The sequence below is a fragment of the Schistocerca piceifrons genome, chromosome X, assembly GCF_021461385.2.
Source record: "Schistocerca piceifrons isolate TAMUIC-IGC-003096 chromosome X, iqSchPice1.1, whole genome shotgun sequence".
Lineage (NCBI taxonomy): Eukaryota > Metazoa > Arthropoda > Insecta > Orthoptera > Acrididae > Schistocerca > Schistocerca piceifrons.
Window position 1 is genome coordinate 53856341 of NC_060149.1, and position 25731 is coordinate 53882071.

At 39.9% G+C, this 25731-nt stretch overlaps 1 protein-coding gene across 1 annotated transcript in view; it reads right to left on the reverse strand.

The window, feature by feature from the left end:
* LOC124722172 overlaps nucleotides 1-25731 on the reverse strand; it is an 830020-nt gene that overhangs the window by 355630 nt on the left and 448659 nt on the right. Inside the window, exons 39-40 of the mRNA XM_047247373.1 lie at nucleotides 24619-24751; nucleotides 10605-10781 (exon numbers count right to left, since the gene is read on the reverse strand). Of these exons, the coding sequence (XP_047103329.1) occupies nucleotides 10605-10781; nucleotides 24619-24751 (310 nt within the window). The remainder of the gene's footprint in view (nucleotides 1-10604; nucleotides 10782-24618; nucleotides 24752-25731) is intronic.

Sequence of the window (25731 nt, forward strand, 5' to 3'; positions counted from 1 at the left end):
TTAGCTGAACAGTGTCTAATGAAGAGACGATCCACAGTGTTGATATGGTGTTATGTATTGGGTCATTTTGTCTGCCTTGTTTCTAATTCAGAGTTGAATACAACCAAAAGTTGATACATAATAGCCAACACTCAGCAACATTGTTAATCAGTAACAATAAAACCTACTGGTAGCTGAACAAGAGGTTCCTCCAGTGAGTATTTGAAAAAAGTAATTACCATGATTCTCCATTGATGGCAGGCACTACTAGACTAGTTTTGCTGCCCCTATCCACTGTCTCTTAGAAATGAGCTGTTCATGGGTGACTCTGAACAAGAATCCCCTTATCGAGTAGTCATGGTTAATATTGTTGGTGGCATATATATTTCTTTTGGGACGTTGAGTATTCTGTTGCACTTGATTAGAGCATCTATTTAACTGAGCATCCAGACTGTAGACTTGAATTCATCTCATTGATGATTGTGGGATAAGTGTGTTTTCAATTTTAGACAAGAGCCCACAACAATCAATTCATTTCCAGCTTTTCTCAGCTGTCAAATTTTTCTCCCTTTACCCAAGAAGTTTAGTGTAGCCCGCCACTTTGAGCAGCATACATTCCTGATTAGTGCTGATGAGTAAGTGCTTCTCATAACAGATTACTCAAACAGCTTCATTGTTCTGAAATTACATTCTTCCACAGACTGTGGCTGTTTGTGATACCTGCAAAGAGTCCCATCTGAGGATAACATTATGGCTGTATTTCAGTAAAAGTCAAACACAAAGGGTTGTGTTATGTCATTGATCGTTATTCCCACAGCAAAAGTTTTTATTTATTTATTTTATTTATTTATGCATTTATTTTACCTAACCAGGCATACTCAGATTCAACAAATTTCAGTTTCTACAGAACATTAAGGACATATTACATGTTATACAGTATTAATGTTAAAGAAAAAAAATAGAGATTTTAAAAGTAGTACAATGATAACTATAACAATCAAAAAATAATTATAACAATCAAGAATAATAATAATAGTAATGACTATGTATATGAAAGTAAACATATTTTTCTTTTATGAATGTCAGTCCTTATTTTTCTTTTATGAATGTCAGTCCTACTGCTAGTTGGGAATTTTCTTGTTATATTCTTGCAGCTTGTGAGTTATTCTCATCAAGCAGAGACATAAGACGATAGAATGGGGTGAAAGAGATATAGAAGAGGTAGATAGGTTAGAGGAAGAGAAATAGAATGGTAAAATTAGCTGCTATGATGGAGAGGAGAAAGAAAGAGATGAGAGGGGCACAACAATGGTGGCTATACTGTCCCTAATATGTAAGTCTTGAGTTCCTTCTTGAATGTTGAGTGGTTTTTGGCAGTGGTATTTATTTTCCACTGGCAGCTTTCAGCACAATGGAATTTGGATGCCAGGACATAAATTCTCTTTAGCCTTACAATAAGTAACTGATATCACAGAAAGATATGCCCCACAATTAACAACGGTAATTATAGATTGTTGGACGCATCACTCGAGGAGGAAGGCCAATGCGGAGACTGGCCACCTGGCCTCACCCGTGCACCCTGTGAATGGTCAGGTGGCTGCTCCTTCAGCAGGGCCCAAGCAGGAACATGGGGGGGGGGGGGGGGGGGGGGAGATTTAGGTTTACTGGTTATTGGGAGTACCAATTTTAGGTGCTATGTGGAGCCCCTTTGGCAGACAGCATTCAGGGCTGGAAAGAAAGCCAGTGTGCACTCAGTACGTCTGCCACGGGGCCTCACCTGAGATGTGGAGGCAGCCTTCCCTGTGGCTATCAAGCATGTAGTGTGCAGTCATCTGCAAGTTGTGGCTCACATCAGCACCAATGATGCCTATCGCATGGATTCGCAGGCCATCTTCAGTTCCTACTGGTGGCTGGCGGAGATGGTGAAGACTGCTGGCCTTGCACGTGAGGTGCAAGCAGAGCTTGCAATTTCCAGCATCATTCCCAGAGTTGATCATGGTCCTCTGGTATGGAGCTGAGTGGACAGTATCAACCAAAGGCTTTGTTGACTCTATGTCAGTCTTGGCTGGAGATTTCTAGTCTTGCATTATTGTGTGGGGATTTGTAGGACTCCCCTTGATAGGTCAGGAGGTGCAGTACACAAAGGAACAGCTACTTGGGTAGCAGAGTACTTATGGAGGGCACACGAGAATTTCTAAGGCTAGACAGTAGTTTGAGGTGCTCTAATGAACTCTCACCAGTCAGTTCTCAGCAAGGAAAGTCAAACGCCATTCAGAATAAAGACACTTTGACTGTCACAATTTTATCAGTAAACTGTCAAAGTATTCATGATAAAGTTCCCAAATTTACTGCCCTTCAGGAAAGTTCTTGCACTCAGATTATTCTTGGGACTGAGAGCTGGTTGGAATCTGAGATTGAAAGCTCTGAGATATTCAGCAAGTTGTAGAACGTATATTGGAAAGACAGATAAGAGGCCATAGGACGGGGAGCATTCATTGCAGTTGACAAAAATATAGTCTCTATTGAGGTTGAAGTTGAGTGTGATAGTGAAGTCATGTGGTCACGTATAACAGGTGTAGATGAAACTAACTTAATTGTTGGATGTTTTTACCAGCCACCCAATTTCACTGTGACAGTTCTAGAGTCATTCAACGAGAGTCTACGGTCAATAGTGCATAATTTTCAAATCATGCAGTACTAGTTGGAGGCGACTGTAACCTACTGAGTATAGACTGGAATGTCTATGAATTCATTTTGGGGGTTGCAGACAGGCACTCTTGCGAAATACTTTTGAACACGTTTTCTGAAAATTGTCTTCAGCAGCTAGCTCAGCAGTCCACACAATGGAAATATCTCAGACCTCATAGCTATAAATAGGCTGGAACGTATTGGCAATGTCAGTATAGAAACAGGGATTAGCCATCATGATGTCATTATAGAAACTATGAATATGAAAGTTAATGAATCAGTCAAGAAGCCTAAGAGAGTGTTTCTGCTAGACAGAGTAGATAAGCAGTTATTAACAACTCATTTAGACAGTGGATTGGCATCAATTAGTTCCAGTATGATGGGTGTAGAGGAATTATGGGCAAATTTCAAGCAGATTGTAAATGGTGGTGTCAAGAGTTACATGCCTAGTAGTGGATAAAGGGTGGAAAAGGCCCACCATTGTTTAATAACGAAATTCTGTGGATGCTGAGGAAGCAGAGGCTGTTGCACTCTAGATTCAAATGGGGATGCACAAATGATGACAAGCAAAGGTTAGTAGAGACTCGTGTGTCTGAAAAGATGTATGCATGATGCATACAACAACCGTCACCATCACACTTTAGCAAAAGATCTGGCAGAGAACCCTAGAAAATTCTGGTCGTACGTAAAATCGCTAAGCAGATCTAAGTCCCTTGTTGAGCAGTGTAGTGTGGGAGATAGCAACATGAAAGGCAAAGTTTTAAATTTCATATTCAAGAAATCATTCACACAGGAAAATGGTACAAACATACCATCATTTGACCATTGAAAACACTCCTGTATGGATAACATAGAAATAGGCATACCTGGCATAGAGAAAGAACTGAAAGATTTGAAAACAAATAAATCACAAAGTCTAGATGGAATCACAGTTTGATTTTACAATGACTACTCTATGGCATTGGCCTCTTACCTAGCTTGTATTTACCACGAGTCTCTCACCCAGCACAAGGTCTCAAGTCACTTGAAAAAAGAGCAGGAGACTCCAATATATAAGAAAGGAAAAAGAACAAACCCACAAAATTACATACCAATATCCCTAACTTCTGTTTGCTGCAGAATCTTTGAACATATTCTCAGTTTGAATACAATAAACTTTCTTGAGACTGAGAAACTTATGTTCATGAATCAGGATGGTTATAGAAAGCATCATTTGTGTGAAACTCAGCTTACTCTTTTCTCACATGATATACTGAGAACCATGGATAAAGGGCAACAGGCAATGTCCATATACCTAGGTTTCTGGAAAACATTCAACACGATGCCTCATTTCATGCTGTTAATGAAGGAATGAGCATGTGGAATTAGTTCACAGATAGGTGAGTGGCTAGAAGACTTCTTAAATAATAGAACCCAGCATCTTGTCCTCAACAGAAAGTGTTCATCAGAGACAAGGGTATCGTCAGGAGTACCCCAGGAGAGTGTGATAGGACTGCTGTTGTTCTTTATATACATAAATGATTTGGCGGACAAGGTGGGCAGCAATCTGTGGTTGCTTGCTGATGATGCCATGGTGTACGGTAAAGTACCAAAGTTGAGTCACTGTAGGAAGATACAAGACGACAGATAAAATTTCCAGTTGGTGTGATGAATGGCAGCTAGCACTAAATGTGGTAAAATGTAAGTTAATGCAGATGATTAGGAACAACAAACCTGTAACAGGGTGTATATGCAGACAGAGAAAAAAAATTCCTGGAAGTTTCCCGGATTTCCCAGTTAAAAATAAACATTCTCCTGGGTGAAAACACACATCTTCCGTCTTAAGTGACAGTATATTTCCATGGGAACTGCAAAACTTATCAATCCTTTGAATGTTTATGGTTTCATACACAGGGGTAGAATTTCCTGTCACTTTAGAAAACGAAACTTAGGGAAAAAGAACCGTTTTGGAAATATCTATGATGTGCAGCAACATGTACGTTGCGTATTTTCATATTACATAAGTATACATTGGAATTCCACCAAACACCGTATGTTACTTTCTGAATCATTGAAATCGAGACTGTGATGCACTTTTGTAAGCCAGTCATAGCTCATGTTACGTGATCTCAAGAGCTGATGACAGCGGATATTCAGAGCATAGAGCACGTGATGTAGTGAGCTAACAGCACCATCACTGTTAAGCAACACAAAGACACAAACAGGGAAATTAAATTAATATACATAGTGTTGTTACAAGAAAAGAAAAGCTTTCAAATATAAAATTGGTCTCCAAGGTTAATAAGCTGCAAGAGAAGCTAAGCTGTTGCACATAATGTTGATCTTTTTTTCTGCATGTTACACTTTAAAATATATCACACAAATGTGGCAGTAAAATTTTTAATGATGACATAAATGTCTGATCTTCAGGGTTTGAAATACTTCTAGATGGCTCATCATCAAAGAGTTGATTTTTAAATGAGGGTCAAATGATGTTTGATTTAAGAAATTCTTGGTACATTCTCGCACACAGTTCAACTTACATATAAGTATATTTACTTTGAAAGTAATGCTTTTCAAACCACCATTCACAATATTTTCCCGCGACCTGTTAGAAATAGGTTCATTTCATCAGTTGCCAGAGAGCACCAGATAACATGCGACACCATGCTTGTGCAGCTACCATGCTGTAGGAAGCCTGTATGTACGTACGTGTAAAACATTGAAAGATCATACATTATGTCGTAAAAGAAACAAAACATCAGAGGATACTGCAAGAGCCACGGAATTTTGTGAACCATAGTAAAATGTGCAAATTTAAAGTGCATACTTAAAGTGCACATTCATATGTCCAGATTCCCAATCAAGTAGACCTTGAGCTGATATTAAGCTTTTCAGTGTGGTTTACGGGATGTAAATTTTCTTGGAGCACCAGTACTGTATTATATCATGTTTGGTTCTTTATTGTGGCATAATGCCATAAATGCAGCAAACAGTTGAAACTAGCCAGTACTGTGGAATTAAACAATTCGTTTTAAACACATTGACTTCCTCTGCAGGAAAGATTAATAAAAGTCAAATATCTTTAGCAAACAGACAAAAATAACTTCCTGTTCTGCAAGGCGATTAATGCTTGACTGTCAGAAAGGTGGAGATAAAATAAAATCTGACACTAATAACATATTTTAGCCTTCCATAATTATGTGAATGTATTTTAATTCACTTGATAGCTCCCGACCACAGATATCTGTTTTGTTTTCATTTGACGTGAGAGTAAACGAAGAGGAAACAGCAAAATCACTAAATGTAAATATGGGTCATGTGGAGACTACCCACTATAACTCAGACTGCTCTGAGCATCAGCCCCGGATCTATGATATTTGCTAACTGGATCAATACTAAAATAATCTAATTTTCAAAAATATGTTCATCTTGTAGCGCACATCTTTCTGAAAAGTCTGAAACATAAAATGTGTGTTCGAGGAAATGTAAGACATGTTATTTGGTCTTAAGTGTGCCAAAGTGCAGTGACACACCTCTTCATACAGCATTCTTCTATAACTCATCACTGTATTTCAATCTGTGAAATTGAAATGTGTATATTTAGTAATGGATTTCATCAAACCTACGCAGGACAGTGGAAACTGAAGTGTCCTGTGGTGCCTCTCCTGCTTCCAGTTGGCCCGTTTCACAGCCTGCCCCTCTTAATAAACATCTCGCAATTAATAGCAGATGGGATTATTTGTAATTGGGAGAACAAGAACTCTTCAGAAAATCTGCACTCTTTATTGCCCATTAGCTAATAACTTGCTGTTTTGTGTGACATAAAATTAAATATAGGATACATAAAACCAATAAAGACAAGAGACAAGCAAGAAAGTACACATTTCTTCAATCCTTAGCTCCTAGCATTTTTTTCTCTCTAATCTCGCTATAGCTTTACACGGCATGCTTTCCTTCCTGCAAAAGAATCTATTACCTCATCAAAGTTCGTCAAACGTTTTGCTACACGAAAAATCGAAATGTCGTTATCTAATACTGAAAAAGCTGTTAATACAAATAATATCCAAGGCTGGTGTGGTTTCTTGATCTGATTACGTCTATTTTATCACTGTCTGCTAGATAAAACAAAATAGGCCTTTCTAATACTGCAGCAATTTTGTAGCACACACAAAATAAATGAGACTATTTTGGCACAAATAGTCATTTTTATAACAAGACAGAATATAATTCATGAAGTACCAATATCAAATGCCTATAAGGCCTACTACAAGCAAACAGCTTTATGTTAGGAAATAGTTTCACATTTCATTCATACGCACCAGTTTCTCAAGCACGAGATCGAAAAGCAGTATCACGAAATTTTATTATAAATTTGGAATCGTCTTATTCTTCCATAATTTGTGTGATGTCCTTGTTTCTTCTCCTGCCTCATTCTAACAATCACTCTTGTCATCAAGAATTCTGTAGCTATTCCTGCCATTGTCAAAATTTGTTCTCCAATTAACTTTACAAACCCTGCTAGAATCACAGGTTTAGTTAGTGATCCCACGATTATTCTCCGGTTAGGCATTGTTACATATTCCTACAACATGTTTTCCATGTTACTTCCAGAATAGAACTTAAGCGGCTGCTAGCCGGGGACTGTAAAACTGGTCCTTATTAGTGTAGCAATCTGGTCAAAAATTTTCTGTCAAAATTTCATTTTCTTGGATACACCGAGGAGATAATACATAATCTTCTTCACCTGTTAGTCATTTATTTCTACTCTGGTAGTCTGAATCTATGGATTTTGCTAATAATTATAACAATGCTGAACATTTGCAAACCCAATGAACCACATCATCAGACAGCGAATGGCATTCATCCATTTGGCTTTACTCCGCTCAGCTCGTATAGCCCCATCCCCTTTTGTCTGCAGAAAGTTTATTTCTAGATGCGACGAGGATTCTCCTGCAGGAACATCATGTACACTGTGCATGAATTCAAAAATCAACTTATGAATCATTCAGAAATCAACTTAAAATGTGTTAAAAAATGTTCAAAAACCTACAGGAATGCATTTCAAAATCATATGATTAATTGATAGACCAATGTGCACTGGATGGTAGGCACTTTGTGAAACAGGATTTTTTCCCACAAGAATATGAATGTGGCACCCCCTTTTCCCAGTAGCATCTAGCTGCTTGCTGCGGCTGCTTGCACAGCCAACAGCCACCAGCCACATTCCTGCAGCCAGAAGTGGGAAAATCTACTACTCAAATGTGACTCAACTGTGCATGCACATGAGCCCACTCGCAACTACAAAAATTTAAGTGAAAACTAAAACAATGAAAAATTCCCTGAATTCTAAAAAAATTCCCTGAATTCTAAAAAAATTCCCAGGTTATTCCCAGTTTTCCCCCAGATGAAAAAATTCCCAGGTTTTTCCCAGATCTCCCAGTTGTCCCGGGTTGTATACACCTTGTGTAATTTTTGGATACAGTATTACTAGTGCCCTGGTTGACACAGTCAGGTCATTTAAGTATCTGGGTGTAACACTGCAAAGCTATACAAGATGGAATGAGCATGTGAAAACTGTAGTAGAGAAGGCAAATGGTTGACTTCAGTTTATTGGGAGAATTTAAGGAGAGTGGTTCATCTGGAAAGGAGACCACATATAGGACACTGGAGCAACCTATTCTTTAGAACTACTTGAGTGTTTGTGATCCATACCAGGTGAGATTGAAGGAAGATACTGAAGCAATTAAGAAGCAGGTTGTAGATTTGCTACCGATAGGTTCAAACATCACATACGTGTGACAAAGATGTTTCAGGAATTCAAATGGGAAGTTCTGGGGGGGGGGGGGGGGGGTGTTTCATTTCTAGAAACACTATTGACTATTGAGAAAACGCAAAGAATTGGGATTTGAAGCTGGCTGCTGAACGATTCTATTGTTGCCAACATACATCATGCGTAAGAACAACAAAGATAAGATACAAGAAATTAGGTCTCATACGGAGGCATACAGACAGTAATTTTTTCCTTGCTCTATTTGCAAGTAGAACAGGAGGGCAAATGATGAGTAGTTGTATATGATACCCTCTGCCACACACTGTGTGGTGGTTTGCAGAGTATCTATCTAGATGTAGATACATATAGGTGTATACATCAGAAACAATGTAGACATTATTTCCTGACATCCTGTCAACTGTCATCCATGGGAGATTTCCATCTGCTGTGGCCTCACCTCTGTATATGGTCACGCTTTTTGTGATTTTCCTGATTTCAGTGGCTGGGCAAAATGCTGAAACCTTCATACAGTATTGGGTATTGACTGAAATGAACTGGGGAATGACCTTATTGATAGGATAGATTTCCAACTGCTGATGATAATAGCAAAATTTGGTTCTTATGGAAACATTTTCTTTAAAGAAATATTAGTAGTTAATTATACATGCAAATCAGGTGAAGGTGAAATTTTTACTATTAGCAAATAACTGTTTGTTTCTAAATTACTATAGTTCATTAGAAGTCCCTCATTCTCCTCTTTTCAACAAATGTTTTATTTTTTTTCAAAAACTTCACATTTCAGAACTTATTCATAGTCAAAATTTTCATGTTCTAGGATGTTACAATCTTAAATAGTGATTATCTCCAAAATTCAAAACCATAGTTTCACAGCCCTGATTCCATAAATGCCTGCTTTCATCAAAATAACTAGTTAATTCGTTAATTATTTAAACAGAAAGTTTCTCTTTCTCAAGATCTTTCTAGCGAGCTTCAGAAATCCCCTTTTTGTTAATACTGCTCCCTCACAAAATAGCACTGCTGGTTTGAAAACTTCCTAATTATTCAAATATTAATGAAAAAACTGTCCTATTGGCAGATGAGCTGGTTGTAACATTGTTGTTGTGAACCTTGGATGTTGTCTGACATTTGTAACACAAGTCTTAAGAGTTTCTAGCTATATTCTCAAGGTTGGTTTGCCTTGAAAATGTTAGTGCCAAGTATCAATGAACCTACTCTTAAATTAATAATACTAGCTCCTCCTGGCTGGACAGATCTTCTACACTGCTACTCCTGTCTATCTAGGATCAACAATAATGACTGTCATAAACCTTCACATCTCTTCTCTGGTTGCCACATTAGTGATGCAATGTCATGATAGTCTTCCATGACTACCATCAGTATGACACTGAGAATTCTGTCAACCTTCTTTTAGTGTCTTCTTTTCTGTGCCAATTTGCTGATGATATTGTCATGTTGTAACCACACTCAAATCCAAAATCCAAAAGCTGGGTCTTCAGTTAAATACAACACTTAGCACTGAAAGCATGCTATTTAGAACACCAACATACCACGAAAACAGACACAATCTCCTGGGTGGAGAAAACAAGTATTTGTACAAACACAGAATGTCCCAGAAACCTAGTACTTATACAAGCATCAAATATTGCAGATATACAAACATTACACACATAAAATATGTAGAGCATCTTCCAGAAATGATAAATATGAAATAGCTGGTGGTCAGGTTCAAACTGGTGACACACATCACACCAGGAAGTGATACTAACCACTACATCACACTGATGGCACCAGAGCTTGTAGCAATATTAACAAAATAACATTAAATAAAACACCTATAACAATATTTTGAAAATATCACTTAGATGAAATCATGTGAAAATGTTTATGCTATTTAGTGGAAGAACAGGAAGACACACATTCCTAGACTGAAATGTTACTGTGTTACTGTGAAAGACTGGAACTTAGGTAGTTTATGACTGAAGATGGCACTTACACAAAGATTTTTTAATAATACATGATTTTTGAGTTATAGAACATAATCTATTTGATGTGATGTACTACTGCTCTTTTTGAGAGCCTTCCACATCACATAAAATACAGTATAAATTAATGGGATGGTTGTGGGAAAAGTCACATGAAAAAAAATTATATATATATTACTCACCTTGAAGTTCACACTATATTCTAAACCAGGTTTTGAAACAAAGTCACAGTGAAACTCTGCTTTTTCATTTGCTTTTGTTACAACAGATGTCAGCTCATAACCATAAGACTTCTTTGCTACATCCACTGTAAATGAAACTGTTTCCCCTTTGGTAGGAGAACTCAGCCTGGAGACAATCTGAAATTTAGAGTGATAGTAATGAATAAAATGTCTTACAAATACAAGTGTAGAAATTACATGAGAATTTGAAGTAACTAGAATGAAGAAACTGCTTTAGAACCTATCACTAGCAGCATCATATCACCTCCACCACCACCAGCATCAACAACAACAACAACAAAATTATCCAGCTACACTCTATCAGATGTGATGATCACTTTCCATTCATAAACTTATTTTGAATTAAATTTATACTCTTGCCTACATTTTGATTGTCACATTACTTTTCCCATTTTACTTCTCTACACAAATATTTATACACTTATTTTTCAGTCTTGGTATTGTCTGGACTTGTTATATGCTCCAACTGCTGAATTCTCCAACTACATATAACATGAACAGGAGGTACTGTAATTATTTCTGTTGTGACTCGCCGATCATTCAAAGCGCCGCTGCGCAATTACGTGCATCCTCTACGTGCGGCGCTGTCTGCCAGCCATGCAGCAGCTGCGCCACCTAAGCAGCCAGCCGAGCAGCGGCCGCTAGACTGGGACTCAGTGCTTATTTGAATGCTAACGTGTACACTTGTCTTGCTTCTCAACTTACTCTGTGACTTATATGTGTTGTGTCGTTCTGAAATATGTGTGTTCAACTTGACATTATAACAATTGGCAACGAGGTAGTGGATTTTTCCTTTTCACCGTTGACCCACAGGTTTCCATGGCTACTGTCGAGCAACTATTGCAAAATCTCCTTGAACAGCAAATGCTTCTAACAGCAGCGATTCGCGATTTCGTTGCAGCGTCAAATGCGTTTCTCGCCGTTGGCTGTACCTCCTTTTCCTCCTTACGACGAGACGGCGGAAGACTGTTCTCATTATGGAAAAACGTCTTTGACAGCACTTCTTGGCATTTCATGTCACGGACAAACAACCATGTAAGTCTCTGTTCCTTTCCTGGATATCTCCTCAAATGTGTCGGTTGTTGTTGCAGTTGGCTCCTTTGAAGGATCCTGCATCTTTGTCCTTTGCTGAAATGTGCTCACGTCTGTCTGTCTATATTCAAAAGCAAACGCATGTGGTAGCCTCTCGTGTTGCCTTTTATCATTGTCAAAAACAGCGATATCAATCCTATCGCTCTTGGGCTGCTGAACTTAACGGCCTAAGTCGAAAGTGTCAGTTTGTTACTGACGTTCACAAAGAATCCTATGCCAATTCTATGGTACGGGATGCTATTATCCGGTCGGCACCCGACAAAGAAATTCAGCAACATGCCCTTCAATTGGCAAATCTGCCTCTAGATGAAGTTCTCTCCATTGCGGAGTCTTTTGAAATTTCTCGTGCCACTGGGGCCCAAATAGATGGGGTGATGTCAGGGAAATACAACCTCTGTGCGCTGTTGACAACGCGTGCGGCACGTCCTGCCGGCCGACGTGGCCGAAGTGTGATCCCACGCGCAGCCTCGGCCTAACCGTAAACAACCCGTTAAGAAACTGCAGCAAAACCCCTGGCAACTTCCTTGATGTCCGTGGTGTTTTACGAAACATTCACGCGAGGATTGTCCCCAACGTTGGGCTGTGTGTCACAATTGCAAAAAGAAAGGTCATGTGTCATCCGTTTGCAAATCCGACTGCATACATGATGTTCATGAACATGACGCTGATTCTGATTCTGTGTTATCTGTCAACTGTACTTCTTCCCTTTCAGGGAAATTATTCCTCACTGTCCAAATCCTTGGTCGAGATGTTCGAATGCAGGTGGTACCGGTTCTGCTGCCACTATAATTAATTCTCAGATGTATCATCAGTTGGGTTCTCCACTCCTGTCACCTGTCACTCGGCAAATACAGACATACAATAAACAGAAGATTTCTCTCTTGGGACAGTTTCATGCTGAGGTATCTTACAAATCCATTGATTTCGAAGCTCATATCATGCTCAAACCCACTGCTCGGCCTAAGTTTTTTTGAGCCCGGCCCATTCCTGTGGCCCTTTGTGATCAGGTAAAACGGGAGTTGGATCGTCTCACTATTTCAGGGGTCTTGCTTCCTGTCACTTCCAGTGATTGGTCCTTTCCTGTCATTGTCGTTGCTAAGCCAAATGGCAATATTCGTCTCTGTGGCGATTTCAAAGCCACTGTAAATGCTCAATGCCTCTTCGACACCTACCCTATGCCCCGTCCTGAAGAACTGTTCACTAATCTTGCTGGAGGCCAGTATTTTTCTAAAATTGACCTGTCAGAAGCTTATCATCAACTTCCTCTCGACGCTGCTTCCCGGCAGTTTCTGGTCCTTAACACGTCTTTCGGCCTCTATCAATACCAACGCTTGCCATTCGAGGTTGCCAGTGCCCCTGCTCTCTTTCAGCGATTCTTGGAACAATTATTGCTCCCTGTCCCTGGGTGTATCAATTACATGGAGGACATTGTTGTCACTGTCTCCACCACTGACGAACATCTTCAAAATCTCTGCACACTTTTTCATGTCTTACAGACTGCTGGTCTTAAGTGTAATCTTCAAAAATCAAAATTTTTCAGCCCTCTATCGCGTCCTTGGGGTTTCAACTCTCTCGGGATGGTATTCGTCCACTTCAGCAAACTGTCGCTGCGATCAATGCCCTTCCTCGCCCTACATCTGTTAAGGAACTGCAGGCCTTCTTGGGGAAAATAGCATACTATCACAAGTTCTGTGGCTTCGGTGGCTCAGCCGTTGCATCACCTGTTGATTTTTCACTGGTCCGCATCATGCGATGCAGCTTTCCAGAAATTAAAGACTATGCTGAAACAGGCCCCATGCCTGGCTACTTATCAACCTGTCCAACCTCTTGTTCTTGCCACAGACGCCTCTCAATATGGGGTTGGTGCAGTCCTTGCACACCGTTTTCCTGACAGTTCGGAACAACCCATTGCTTATGCCTCCAAATCGCTCACGGATGCCCAACAAATTTATTCTCAAATTGAAATTGAAAAAGAAGCTTTGGCCATTATTTATGCTCTTTATAAGTTTGGTGTTTCTCTCTATGGATACAAATTTCATCTTGTTATGGATCACAAACCATTTGTTTCCTTGTTTCATCTATCAACGTCACTTCCTGACTAGGCTGCACACCACCTCCAGCGTTGGGCTCTTTCCTTGTCTCGTTTCAATTATGAGATTCATTTCCAGTCAACGGCTCAACATGCAAATGCTGATGCTCTGTCTCTCCTTCCCATGGGTCCTGATCAGGCATTCGATAGGGATGAACTTTTGTGTTTCCACCTGGATGTTGCCAAGCAGTGGGTTGTGGACAGGTTCCCCATAACTGGGGACAGGCTGGCGGCTGCTACAGGTTCTGACCCTACCCTCTCCTGGGTTTTACGCTGTTTTCAGAAGGGTTGGCCAGATCACCTGTCCGCTAAGACTTCTGATCTGTTGCAGAACTACTACGCTTTGCGCTACCGCCTCACGGCTAGGGATGGTGTTATCCTCCTTTCCACTGACAATGCTTCGCCGCGGGTTCTGGTACCTGCATCTTTGCGTGCTTCGGTCTTGTGCCTCCTTCACCAAGGGCACTGGGGTGTGTCTCGCACAAAATCTCTGGCGCGCCATCATGTGTACTGGCCTGGCATCGACTCTGAAACAGCACGCATGGTCGCTGCCTGCGGCCTTTGCGTCTCAGGCCGCTGCCCCGAAGTCATCTTTGTCACTGTGGCCTTCACCTGAGAAGCCCAGGGAGTGCATTCATGCTCACTTTGCGGGACCCTTTTTAGGTACTTATTGGCTCCTCGTAATTGATGCCTACCTTAACTTTCCTTTCATTGTCCGTTGCACGTCGCCTACCACTGCGGCAACCACCAGTGCTCTCGCCCGCATTTTTTCTTTGGAAGGCCTCCCCTCTACTCTTGTTACTGATAATGGTCTGCAATTTGCCTCTTCCACATTTGCAGATTTTTGTGCTCGACATGGCGTTATGCATGTCACGGCCCTGCCGTTCCATCCACAATCCAACGGTGAGGCTGAATGACTGGTCCGCAATTTAAGGCTCAGATGCGGAAACTTCTGACTTCTTCTGCTGCTGATGCTGCGCTTCTCCAGTTTCTGGCGTCTTACCGTTTCACCCCCATGGGTGACTTCAGCCTGGCTGAGCTCTTACATGGCCGACAGCCCCGCACACTACTTCATCTTCTGTGGCCTTCCACCTCACGGCCGCAGGTGCCTTCACTTGGCCGGTTCACTGCCGACGACCTCATCTGGGTACGGGGATATTGCAGGCAGCCAAAATGGAGCCCGGGCCGCATCTTAAGACACCGTGGCAGACGCCTGTATGAAATCCAGACAGACACGGGTGTTGCAGTGCGTCATTCGGACCAGCTTTGGCCTCGTGTGCTGGCAACGCCTCTTCCGAATGCCGCTACACCACCTTCGGCTCTACCTGACGCTCGGGATCTTGGCATCTCTCAATACTCACAACACAGCCCTCTCACCATCATCGCGATGCCAGCACAAGAATGGACGCCACCAGGAGACGTGCCCATACAGGAACGGGATGACCATCCTCTGTCAGAGCAAATCTACTCGCCTCCTCCTCCAACGGACGCCGAAACATCGCCCATGTCTCCTGTCATATCAACTGGACTTGCCGCAACGGGCAGATTGGTGCATGGGGCCCCAGCAGATTCGACCCCTACGTCTCCTGTCATCTCGACCCGTTATCAACGTGGACACTTCCGTCCGTACGGGAAGCCTGCTCCTCGAGACTTTACGGCGAGTCAAACAATGCCTATGGACATTAGCCATCTCCGGGACACCTCCATCAAGACCAGTGCAACAATTTCAAAGGGGGGAAAAGTGTTGTGACTCGCCGATCATTCAAAGCGCCGCCGTGCAATTACGCACGTCCTCTACATGCGGCGCTGTCTGCCAGCCATGCAGCAGCTGCGCCACCTAAGCGACCAGCCGAGCAGCGGCCGCTAGACTGGGACTCAGTGCTTATTCGAATGCTAATGTGTACACATGTCTTGCTTGTCAACTTACTCTGTGACTTATATGTGTTGTGTTGCTCTGAAATATATGTGTTAAACTTGACCTTATAACAATTTCTTTCCCTAGTTGACTCCATAGTAGACTCTGCCTTTAAAAACTTTCCCTTCAACAAAGGCATTATAATATACAACAGCCTGCCATCAGAAATTTAAAAACAGTAAGTCCCCAACTGTATTTAATAAAACTTAAAATCATTTCTTCTTGATCATTGTTTCTACAGTGGAAGTGAATTTCTGCTCCACATGGGTGGAAAGAAACATGAAACAAATTGCAGCAAAGAATTTTGTAAAAAGTAAAACATTAATGCAACTATGTGCAAAAATCTTGCATCTATCTCATTTGCTACTAAGCAAATTAAGTGCAGAAAGAATATCGAACCAGGTAATGTTGTGTATATGTGTGAGAGGAACACAGTACCAAAATACAAATGTGTAACTGAGTATATAACTTGTGTGTTCATAAATTTATGTGTTCATAACTTCTCAGAAAATATGTATGTAAACTCATGTTTGTGTAAACTTTCGGCATATTACTTCATGCCAGCAAATTATCATAATGTCCAACATCAAATGTATGTTTGTGCATCACCATGTGCATGTCATGTACAGTATTGATTACAGGACAATAAAAAAATAAACAAATCAATAATTTTACCCAACTTGGAATTAGAATCAGTCGTTCTCATGAACTTATATTTCTGCTACTAGGATTCTACTGTGGTATCTTTTTTTAAGTATATGTTCCTAGTTTGTTAAATAAAAACTGGCATGAAGTATGTATGAAGCGTTTGTTCTTTGATATTTTGCCATGGTGCAGAAGTATTCTCACTTCAGTTCAGAAATTTACTGCTTATTGGAATATTACTACCACTTCCTTAGAGTGATATTTAAAGCTATTTGAAGATCTATGTTAACAAATAATCTCAACCAAATGTGTAAATCATGCTGAAAACCAGAGTTGAGGTAGAGTTTTCAGTGAGAGAAGCACTGGATGAACCTGCATGCTGGGTGGATCATTGCTGTTTTCTCACTCTGTCTCTGTCTCTTTTCACGTACATTGCAATTCTTTCTATCCCCTCACTAACTTTTTACTGATTGATTAAAAATTTAATTCCTAATATTTATCATGCTTTCATTCATTTATCACTTCTTTTTTCAGTTCGATTAATGTCAGGCCTGGTGGTCTTGTGGTAAAGCACATGCCTGGAAACTGAGAGGTTGTGGAGGTCAAATCTTGTTTGGACCATGGATTTTTCAGTCTTAGTTTTAACACAGTCTTCACCTCTCAATGATGTGAGGAGTCACCAAAAACAACATGTGGTTTGGAGTCCATGTTAAACTAAAAATACCCTTTTACTGCTTGGATAACTGGTGTAGTTGAGGGACACACAAGTCACCAAAGTAATGACCAATGAAACACTTGCATGAGGCAATTAAGCCACATGAAATTATTACTATTATTATTAATTCAATTAATCATAAAATCAAGCATCTCTGAAACTCATACTAATGCAGAAAATGGAAGTCCCATAGGCCAGAGCACATTTCAATTTCATGACCTTCATTTAATGTGCAAAGTTAAAATGAGTGACTGATACAATGTATTAATTATTTATTATGAAATGTTTTGCTGGCTATCAGAATCCCAGGATAAATTTTTGGCAGTCCCAAAACTCTTAAACATAATTAATTTCAATCACATAATATCTAAGTTTCCAATATGTGAATAATTCCGAATGACACCACGGCTTGGGTTTCTTAAAAACATCCAGGTCATTCCATGCAAGCTACATGATTTGTTTGTATAATAGAGGGTGATAAAAGTAAATGACTTTTATTGGTCTTGCCACAAAATGGTTACCTTTTGCTTAGAAAATTGTTATGGAAATAGTGTTTTAAGCATCAAACCAGTTGTAAGACTGATTACTTGAAAAAAATACAGTGTCTATCTATGAGTGGATGTAGGTTCTAGCCTTGTTATACCTGGTAGTAATTCATTAGCTTATATCCAGATGCTGAATACTGACTCAACAGGTCACAACATTTCTTATGAAGCCAAATCTTTTACAACAATGTTAGTAATAAACATTCTACTCAGAATGCAGAAATGTATGTGTAACACAATCAGAAATTAAAGGTACCTAAAAGTATGATATTATTCTTATAGTTACAAAGTACTTGCTATGTAATAATTGTGGAATCCAAGGGAAAACTGTTTATAGCACACTTTAAAAAATTAGAATTCCTGAGCTGTTACTACAGTTAATAGTGGGTCATTGTCCTAAGCTTATGCAGAAGTCTTCCCAATTTATGTACCAAAAATAACTTAACTAGATAATACCAGTCATTATTGTGCTGTGGGGTCAAGTTCTGAATGTTCGTTAATGTAATCTGTTTCACATGACAACATACAAATTTATTTATCTTCCTACTCTTCATGCACTTTCAACCTCAAACGTCTTAGCAATAAGCTGTATTTCAGTTTTTCCATGATGCTGGAATCAGTCATTAGACATACTACACCAACACCTTCCTAGCAGACTTTACACTCTGTGGTCCAGGAAAGTGCTGAGGGCCATGATTCGGGCCACCAGCCCACTGTCACAGAGCACTGGGTTCGCTCGCATGCCACACTGCCTGGCTTCTCTATGTGACTTAAAGCAGCACCTTGATTTGGGTGAGCCAGTATAAATAAAAACTGCTCCATGCATTAACAATATCTGTTATCTAATGCTACCTACTCTTAGACTGCCTGCACGATGACTGTCAACCCAATGGGCATCACCCAGAATCATATACAATTGGCTGCTGCTGCCGCTAGCAGCTGGTCTGTGGATGGCACCTATATCCAAAGCCACTGGGTTCTGAACTGGAACCACCTGACATCAACCAACCCTTGGGTATCTCCAATGGGTCTTTTGACCATAGGCTGCACCTGGGTGCCTCTCGCAGCTGCTGGGCTCACTACTGCCAGGCTACCGACACTACTGTCTGGTGTATTGGGACACACTTGCCAACACCTATCAGTGCTGTACGATGCATCCAGTGTGAGGCTGGCCATGCAGCATCCCCATGTGATGCAGCACCATGGGTAAATGGTTACAGTAGAAGGCAACTGCACTGCTCTGCATTGGTGGGTGGAGGAACTACTGCTGCCACTATGTGCTGCAGCATATTTTCTGTGGTAGACACTGCTGCCTAAGAACAACAGCACCACCATGACACCATCCACAGTGGTTTATGAATTCTGCTGAATAAAATATGTTGGTAATGCCAATACGCTTATGATTCTTTGGTAAAGGGGAACTGGTTTTTCACACCTGCTGCTCAGCCAACCATCATGAGACAAATTCCTGATGTTATAGTGTCATTAATACTCATACAATCCTGCCTCCATAATAACTGTTGTATTTGGTCTGCATTTGGTGACATCAGTGCAGCACATTGAATGAAAATAAACTGTTTTCTTCTCCCTGTATTTCCATCGAGTACTGAGCAATGTTGATATAACCAGATTGGCCAGCTCGTTTTAAAGTGAAATTTTTAAAGGTCAATGCAAGCGTAGACTTGAGTGAGTTTGAGGGTAATATGAGACAGACATATGCCAGTATGAGTCTGGTCAGGTGTGTGCAATGTAATTTATTAGGTAACAGTGTCCTCTGTGCTCAATTATCACCTCTAGTTTGTTTTAAGTATAGCAAGTATATTCATTAAGCCAGGGAATGTCATGAGTGTTCCTGGTTGGCTCTCAGGTGTCAAGGATAAATACTGTAGAATGTGTTATATAATTGATAATATCTTCCTTGCATTTGTTCTATTGTGTTTTGTCCTGGCATGTTCAGTATAGGCTTCACAGTGAGTGAATCAGGGACACAGACATTTACCACTCAGGAAGTGGTTCAAACTTTTTTTAGATCAAGTGGCTCAAATGAGGGTAGATAATATAGACTTCCATAGGCAGGTGCTTTCAAGGAGGGCAAATACTCATCCAGTTTGTTGGTATTCATCCTAGATGCTGGCACTGCAAGCCTAGTAGATCCTTTTTCAGGCAAGGCAGGAGAGGATGGAGTCGCATTTATGGATAACTTGTTCACAGCTATAAAGCTGTGTTGTTGGACAGATAAACAGTTGTTACAGATGGCCAAATTATATTTAACAGGGAATGTTAAGACATATATAATGTAACATGATGACCTAAGAAATACATGAACTTTTGAAGTACTGAAAAAGGCTTAGTACAGTGGCACAGAAGACAGAATAGTTGTAGGTCCTATCACAATCAGTTAAACAGCATGTCACAGAAGCACAGCAAATCTATTGAAACTTTCATGAATAAAATAAAAAAACTCAATGTTAATACATATGAGTTCATGAACAGTGATGATATGAATAAGGTCCTTCTGCAAGAAGCAGAGCAGAGCATGTTAGATGCATTTTTGTGGGGACTACCACCTGATGTGTCAAGGAAAGTACTCACAGAATTTCCAAAAGGTTAGCTAGAGCCATCAGCACAGCAATGGCTTATGGCTTAAGAGGAATTAAATGTGGTAAATTGAGACCATGATAAGAGAAGTACTCTTTCTACTGATGTCAAATGTTACTGTGTCGATGTACGGGCCACATAATGGCAAGATTGTCATCAGCCACAATGTAGGAAATGTGGGAAAGTTAGAAATGGAGAACAGGAATATAGTCAAAGTAGAGGGCATAATAAGAAGGTACAAAATGGAAATAACCAGCTGTTTAATAGCAATTGGAGTCCCAGAACCCTGGCCAAATGGCACACTGTGCAGCTAAGATGTCTGAATCATGGAGTGTTGAACAATACCATAATGCTATGTGAGGATGAAACTTGATTCGCATATAATAAAGGCCAGCTAGACCAACTGGATGCCTGGCTGGCTGTGGAAAGGGCCATGCATGCCAACAGTGTAGGTGAAGCCCACATTGAGACAACAGAGTTACAGAAATCCATACACCACTTGGAAAATGGCCAGTTAACCTTTACCCTGTTACCACCAAGTCAATTCCTAGTTGGCTTGTGTCAGGCATTATACTGATGTAGAAGAAAACTTGCTGTTTTACCATCTTGTGTCAGTGGGGTCAGAACTGACCACACTCATCTATATGTGCTAATTACTTTCCCAGTAGCAGGTATCAACATCCAATCTGAGTATGACATGATTCACCCATATCCAGTGAGGTGGGTGGCTTGGAGAAGCTTGTGCAAGTCAGGACGAATGAAATACTAACAATTATGCCACGAGGGAAAAGCCACACACTAACATCATAAAATGAACTGTGGTGTTGACAATGAGAACGAGTTACATTATGCTCATACAGGATAATACAGACTGTCGCTGGGAAGAGTAAAATAGAACTGGTATTAGGAGGGACTGCAGGACATCCGTGCACTGCAACCTCATTTGCAAAAAGCACATGGGTGTACTCAGCATATGATCCAGTGGTAGTTATTGCAAATTGCTATGAGCAATGATCTAAAGGTTCAGGACATTTGGAACTGCAAGGTAGTAGTATATGTACAGTATGATGTGTCATGGTTTGGGACCAACTTCTTGGCTCACTTCCTACTACAACAGCAGTTACAATTTTGAACCTGACTTATTCCCTACTGAACCTGCACAATGAAGCTTTGGTATCACAACCTCTAAGAACCAGAATTTCTTGAACAATGCCTTGGCTTCCAAACAACTCAGTTCTTTAGTCAAGTTTATGGCAGTGCAGAAGGGGCATATTTGAGCATAGCAAATGTTTTAACACATACAACAGTATTGTGGTCAACATCAACAAAAAATCACAGTGATACATGTTGAATCATCAAATACCAATCTAAATCTGGTTTTAGTTTGGGCACTCTATATCTATCTATCCCACCCTCCTGAACTCTGCACCCACCATATACCAATTGAGCGGGTCACACTTACAGTGTAAGTAGTCACAAGGATACCAGTCAAAGGGCAGTTTGATTTCAACAGTACTATTGGAAAAACACAGAGGAAAATGTAAATAGCTACAGAAAGACAAGTGTAAAATGTCTGATACAGTGTTAACAGATTTAGCAGCAACCTGTGATTTGGTATATCAGGTATTCTAAAGGAAAGAGAAGTGTGCGCAAGCACCTTCCTTGTGGACTTCACAATCCATGGGCAGATGGACCAGCCTGCTGCCTGTGAATTTCTGATGTGTGGGACAGAAAAGTGCCGAGGGGCATGATGTTTGCCACCAAACCAATGCTGCACTGCCTGGGCACCTCTACATGACACAAAGTGAGACTGGGGTAAGTCAGATTAAATAATAGCTGCTGCAGTCTAACAGTATCTATCATTGACTGCGTCTGCTCAGAGAATACCTCTACACCAGTCATTCATCCTATGTGGGGCATCCAGTTCCATCTTCCCATCTACAATTGGACCCTGTCTCCATCAGCCATTGGTCTATGGGTGGTGTCTTCAATCATTGTCATGGGGTCGGAACTGGTGCCATCTGCTTGGGGCCACCTGCTGGCTGACATCATCTGACCCCTGCGTGTCTCCAAAAGGTCTTTGATTTGGAGTCCGCATCTGGGTGCCTCCTGCACCTCACCTACTGCCGGGCAAATGATGGTCTACTCATCACCAAGGTCCTGGTTTCAGGGCACCACTCTCCTCACCCCCACACTGCCATGTGCACTGCAAGCAGCGACACCAGTGCAGCCAGTTGGTGCATCCAGTGCACAGCCAGCCTTGTTGCAGCAGTTCAGCATAACTTGGACATAGTTACAGCCCAAGGACACCTCACTACTGTACTTTGCAAAGTGGAGCAACTACTGCTGCCACCACATTCTTCCACATATTTTTGGGGGAGGGCACTGCTGCCTAGGATCAATGACACCACCATGACACCTTCAACAGTGGCCGTATAAATTCTGCTGAATAACAGTGACCGTATAAATTCTGCTGAATAAATTACGTTGTTGATACCACTGCTCTTATGATTCCATGACAGCCACAGAACAGGTTTCTCCCTCCTACTGGCCAGCCAACCATCTTGAGAAAACTCCCTGACATTTTATGGGATGAATAATGTTTGGAACATTCTGGTAACATGATATGTAGGCATATTTCTAGTTTTCTTTTGTACATATATACAATTTACAGGGTGTATACATTGACAAGGAACAAAAATTCCCGGACTTTTCCTGGATTTCCCGGTTAAAAATACACTTTCCTTCAGGTGAAAACATGCTTTTTCCATGTTAAGTGACATTATATTTCCCCCTATCAATCCTTTGAATGGTTAAGGTTTTATACATGGGCGGAGAATTTCCTGGCACTTTAGAAAACGAAACTCAGAGAAACAGACGCGTTTTAGAAATATCTTTTATGTGCAGCAACATGTATGTTGCGTATTTTCATATTACAAAAGTATACATTGGAATTCCACCAAACACCGCATGTTACTTTCCGAATAATTGAAATCGAGATTGTGATGTGTTTCTGTAAGCCAGTCATAGCTAATGTCATGTGATCTCGGCAGTCGATGGCCGCAGATACTGAGAGCATAGACAGACTGTTATGTAGTGTTGCTACAAGAAAAGCAAAGCTTTCACATATAATATTGGTCTCTAAGGTTAATAAGCTGCAAGAGAAGCTACGATTTTGCATATAATGTTGATCTTTTTTGTGCATGTTACACTTTAAAAAGCACACAAATGTGCCAGTAAAATTTTTAATAATGACAAACCACCATTTGCAATATTTTCAGAAATAGGTTTGTTTCAGCAGTTTCCAGAGAGTGCACCGATAGGCAAACATTGGAAGATCATACATTCTGTGCACAAAAAAAAAAAAAAAAAAAAAAAAAAAAAAAAAAAAAAAAAAAAAAAAAAAAAAAAAAAAAAAAAAAAAAGCATCGGAATTTTGTGAACCATAACTAAAATGTGCACATTTAAAGTGCATACTTTAAATGCACATTCGTATGTCCAGATTCCCAATCAAGTAGACCTCAACCTGATATTAAGCTCTTCAGTGTGGTTTTCAGGATGTAAGTTTTCTTGGAGCACCAGTACTGTAATATATCATGTTTGGTTCTTTCTTATGGCATAATGCCACACATGCTAGAAGATGAAAATGTGCACTTGAAATGCAGTGAACAGTTGAAACTAGCCAGTACTGTGGATTTTCATTTTTTTTCTTGTTTATGTTTTATTGTTGAAGTATTATTCTGCAGTAGCAGGATACAGTAATATCCTTGGTTCTTACCAGTCAAAATTACAAAAATTTAACTGAAAACGAAAACAATGAAAAATTCCCAGAATCCTAAAAGATTCCCGGGTTTTTCCTGGATGAAAAAATTCCTGGGTTTTCCCTGATCTCCTGGTTGTCCTAGGTCGTACACACCCTGAATTTACTAATCTGAAGTCTGTCCACACCTAATTACTATGAATAAACACCACAAATCATCATAATACTTTCTATCATTTCTATTTTACGTTGTACAGAAGTAAATTAGCTCCCAAGTTTACACATTAGCATTTTTGCATTATTTATTTCCTCTGTCAAACATTCTGCCATCTACTGGAGTGATCTTTTCAATATTCTGTCACTTTTTGTGAGAACTAAAGATGGTAGAGCTCATGATCAGATCCCAAGTGAAACCTTATGATCAAAATGAAAGTTAAATTGAATCAATTCACAACAAGACAAACATATTAAGCATTCAGTTACTGCTTCCACAACATAAAACATTCATCACACGTGATTAAGTAAATGTATTTGTAAGCAATATAATACACACACACACACACACACACACAGTAAATGCAGATTTATCATTTACCTTTACTGGATGCTGAGTATCACGCTCTATACTTCCAATCAATGTGTATGATGTTTCATCAGCATTTACATTCGCATTAATTAAGTTATTATTTTTTTGAACTTGTGAAATGGTGGCTTGCAAAACTGCATGCCTGTAAAAAATAAAGTAGGAAACACATAGATCATAAAGGTTCATTCCAATAAAACAATTTTTGATTGAAGATGTAGTTTTCCTAAAAAATAAAAAGCTTTTTAAACAAATCAAGGTTTTTTAAAACTATAAAAATATTTGTGTGACCACAGATGCTGCCAAAAGATGTTTCTTCTATAATAATATGCATATTAGGAAAAGGAAAATTTCCTAGACTGAGGTATCATTTAACTCCATGTTAAGAAGTGTTTCATGCTATGGAGCATATAAATATAAAGAAACAACTACTTGCACATACAGTTCGGTTGCTCGGTGCTATCTTTTCTTGTGTCACTCCATTTCTCAGACTGTTTCAGTTTTGGGACAAAGGTACTAGGCATGCTCAAATGTGGAATAATTAAAACAGACTTAAAGCATTACAGTTTATACGAATAATGAATACTGTAGTGCAACAAGATGACGACATATAAACTGTGCAAGCCATAATGGCATTGCAGAGTGTTCTGTGGTCTTTCTGGAACAACTGTGTAGCTATGTGATGTTAGCATCTGACAGGCAGAATCAGCAGTAGTCGTTATTAATACATTAATATATTCACTTCATGAGATGACTTTTATGTAACTATATGCAAAAAAAAAAAATTGTTTCATGTTTGTGAAAGTAAATTGTGTATCTGGTTGTACAAATGTTAATACCGTAATTCTGTTTTGTGAACTATTTTTGGTCTGAGAGAGATATTGTTCAAATCAATTTTGATTTATATAACAGATGGGAAAAAGCATCTGATACACAATTCTGTTACTGAATGCTGGAAACATAAATACCTATGAAAGAACATTGAGATTCCATGGCTTGTGTGTGATCCAAAACGTATGGACAACACTCACAAAAATAGCATGTAAAACTAATTTACCAGTTACCATTAGCATGAAGAAAGTGGTTAAATGGGAATTTGAAGTCCTTGGTTTAGTTAAAAATAAA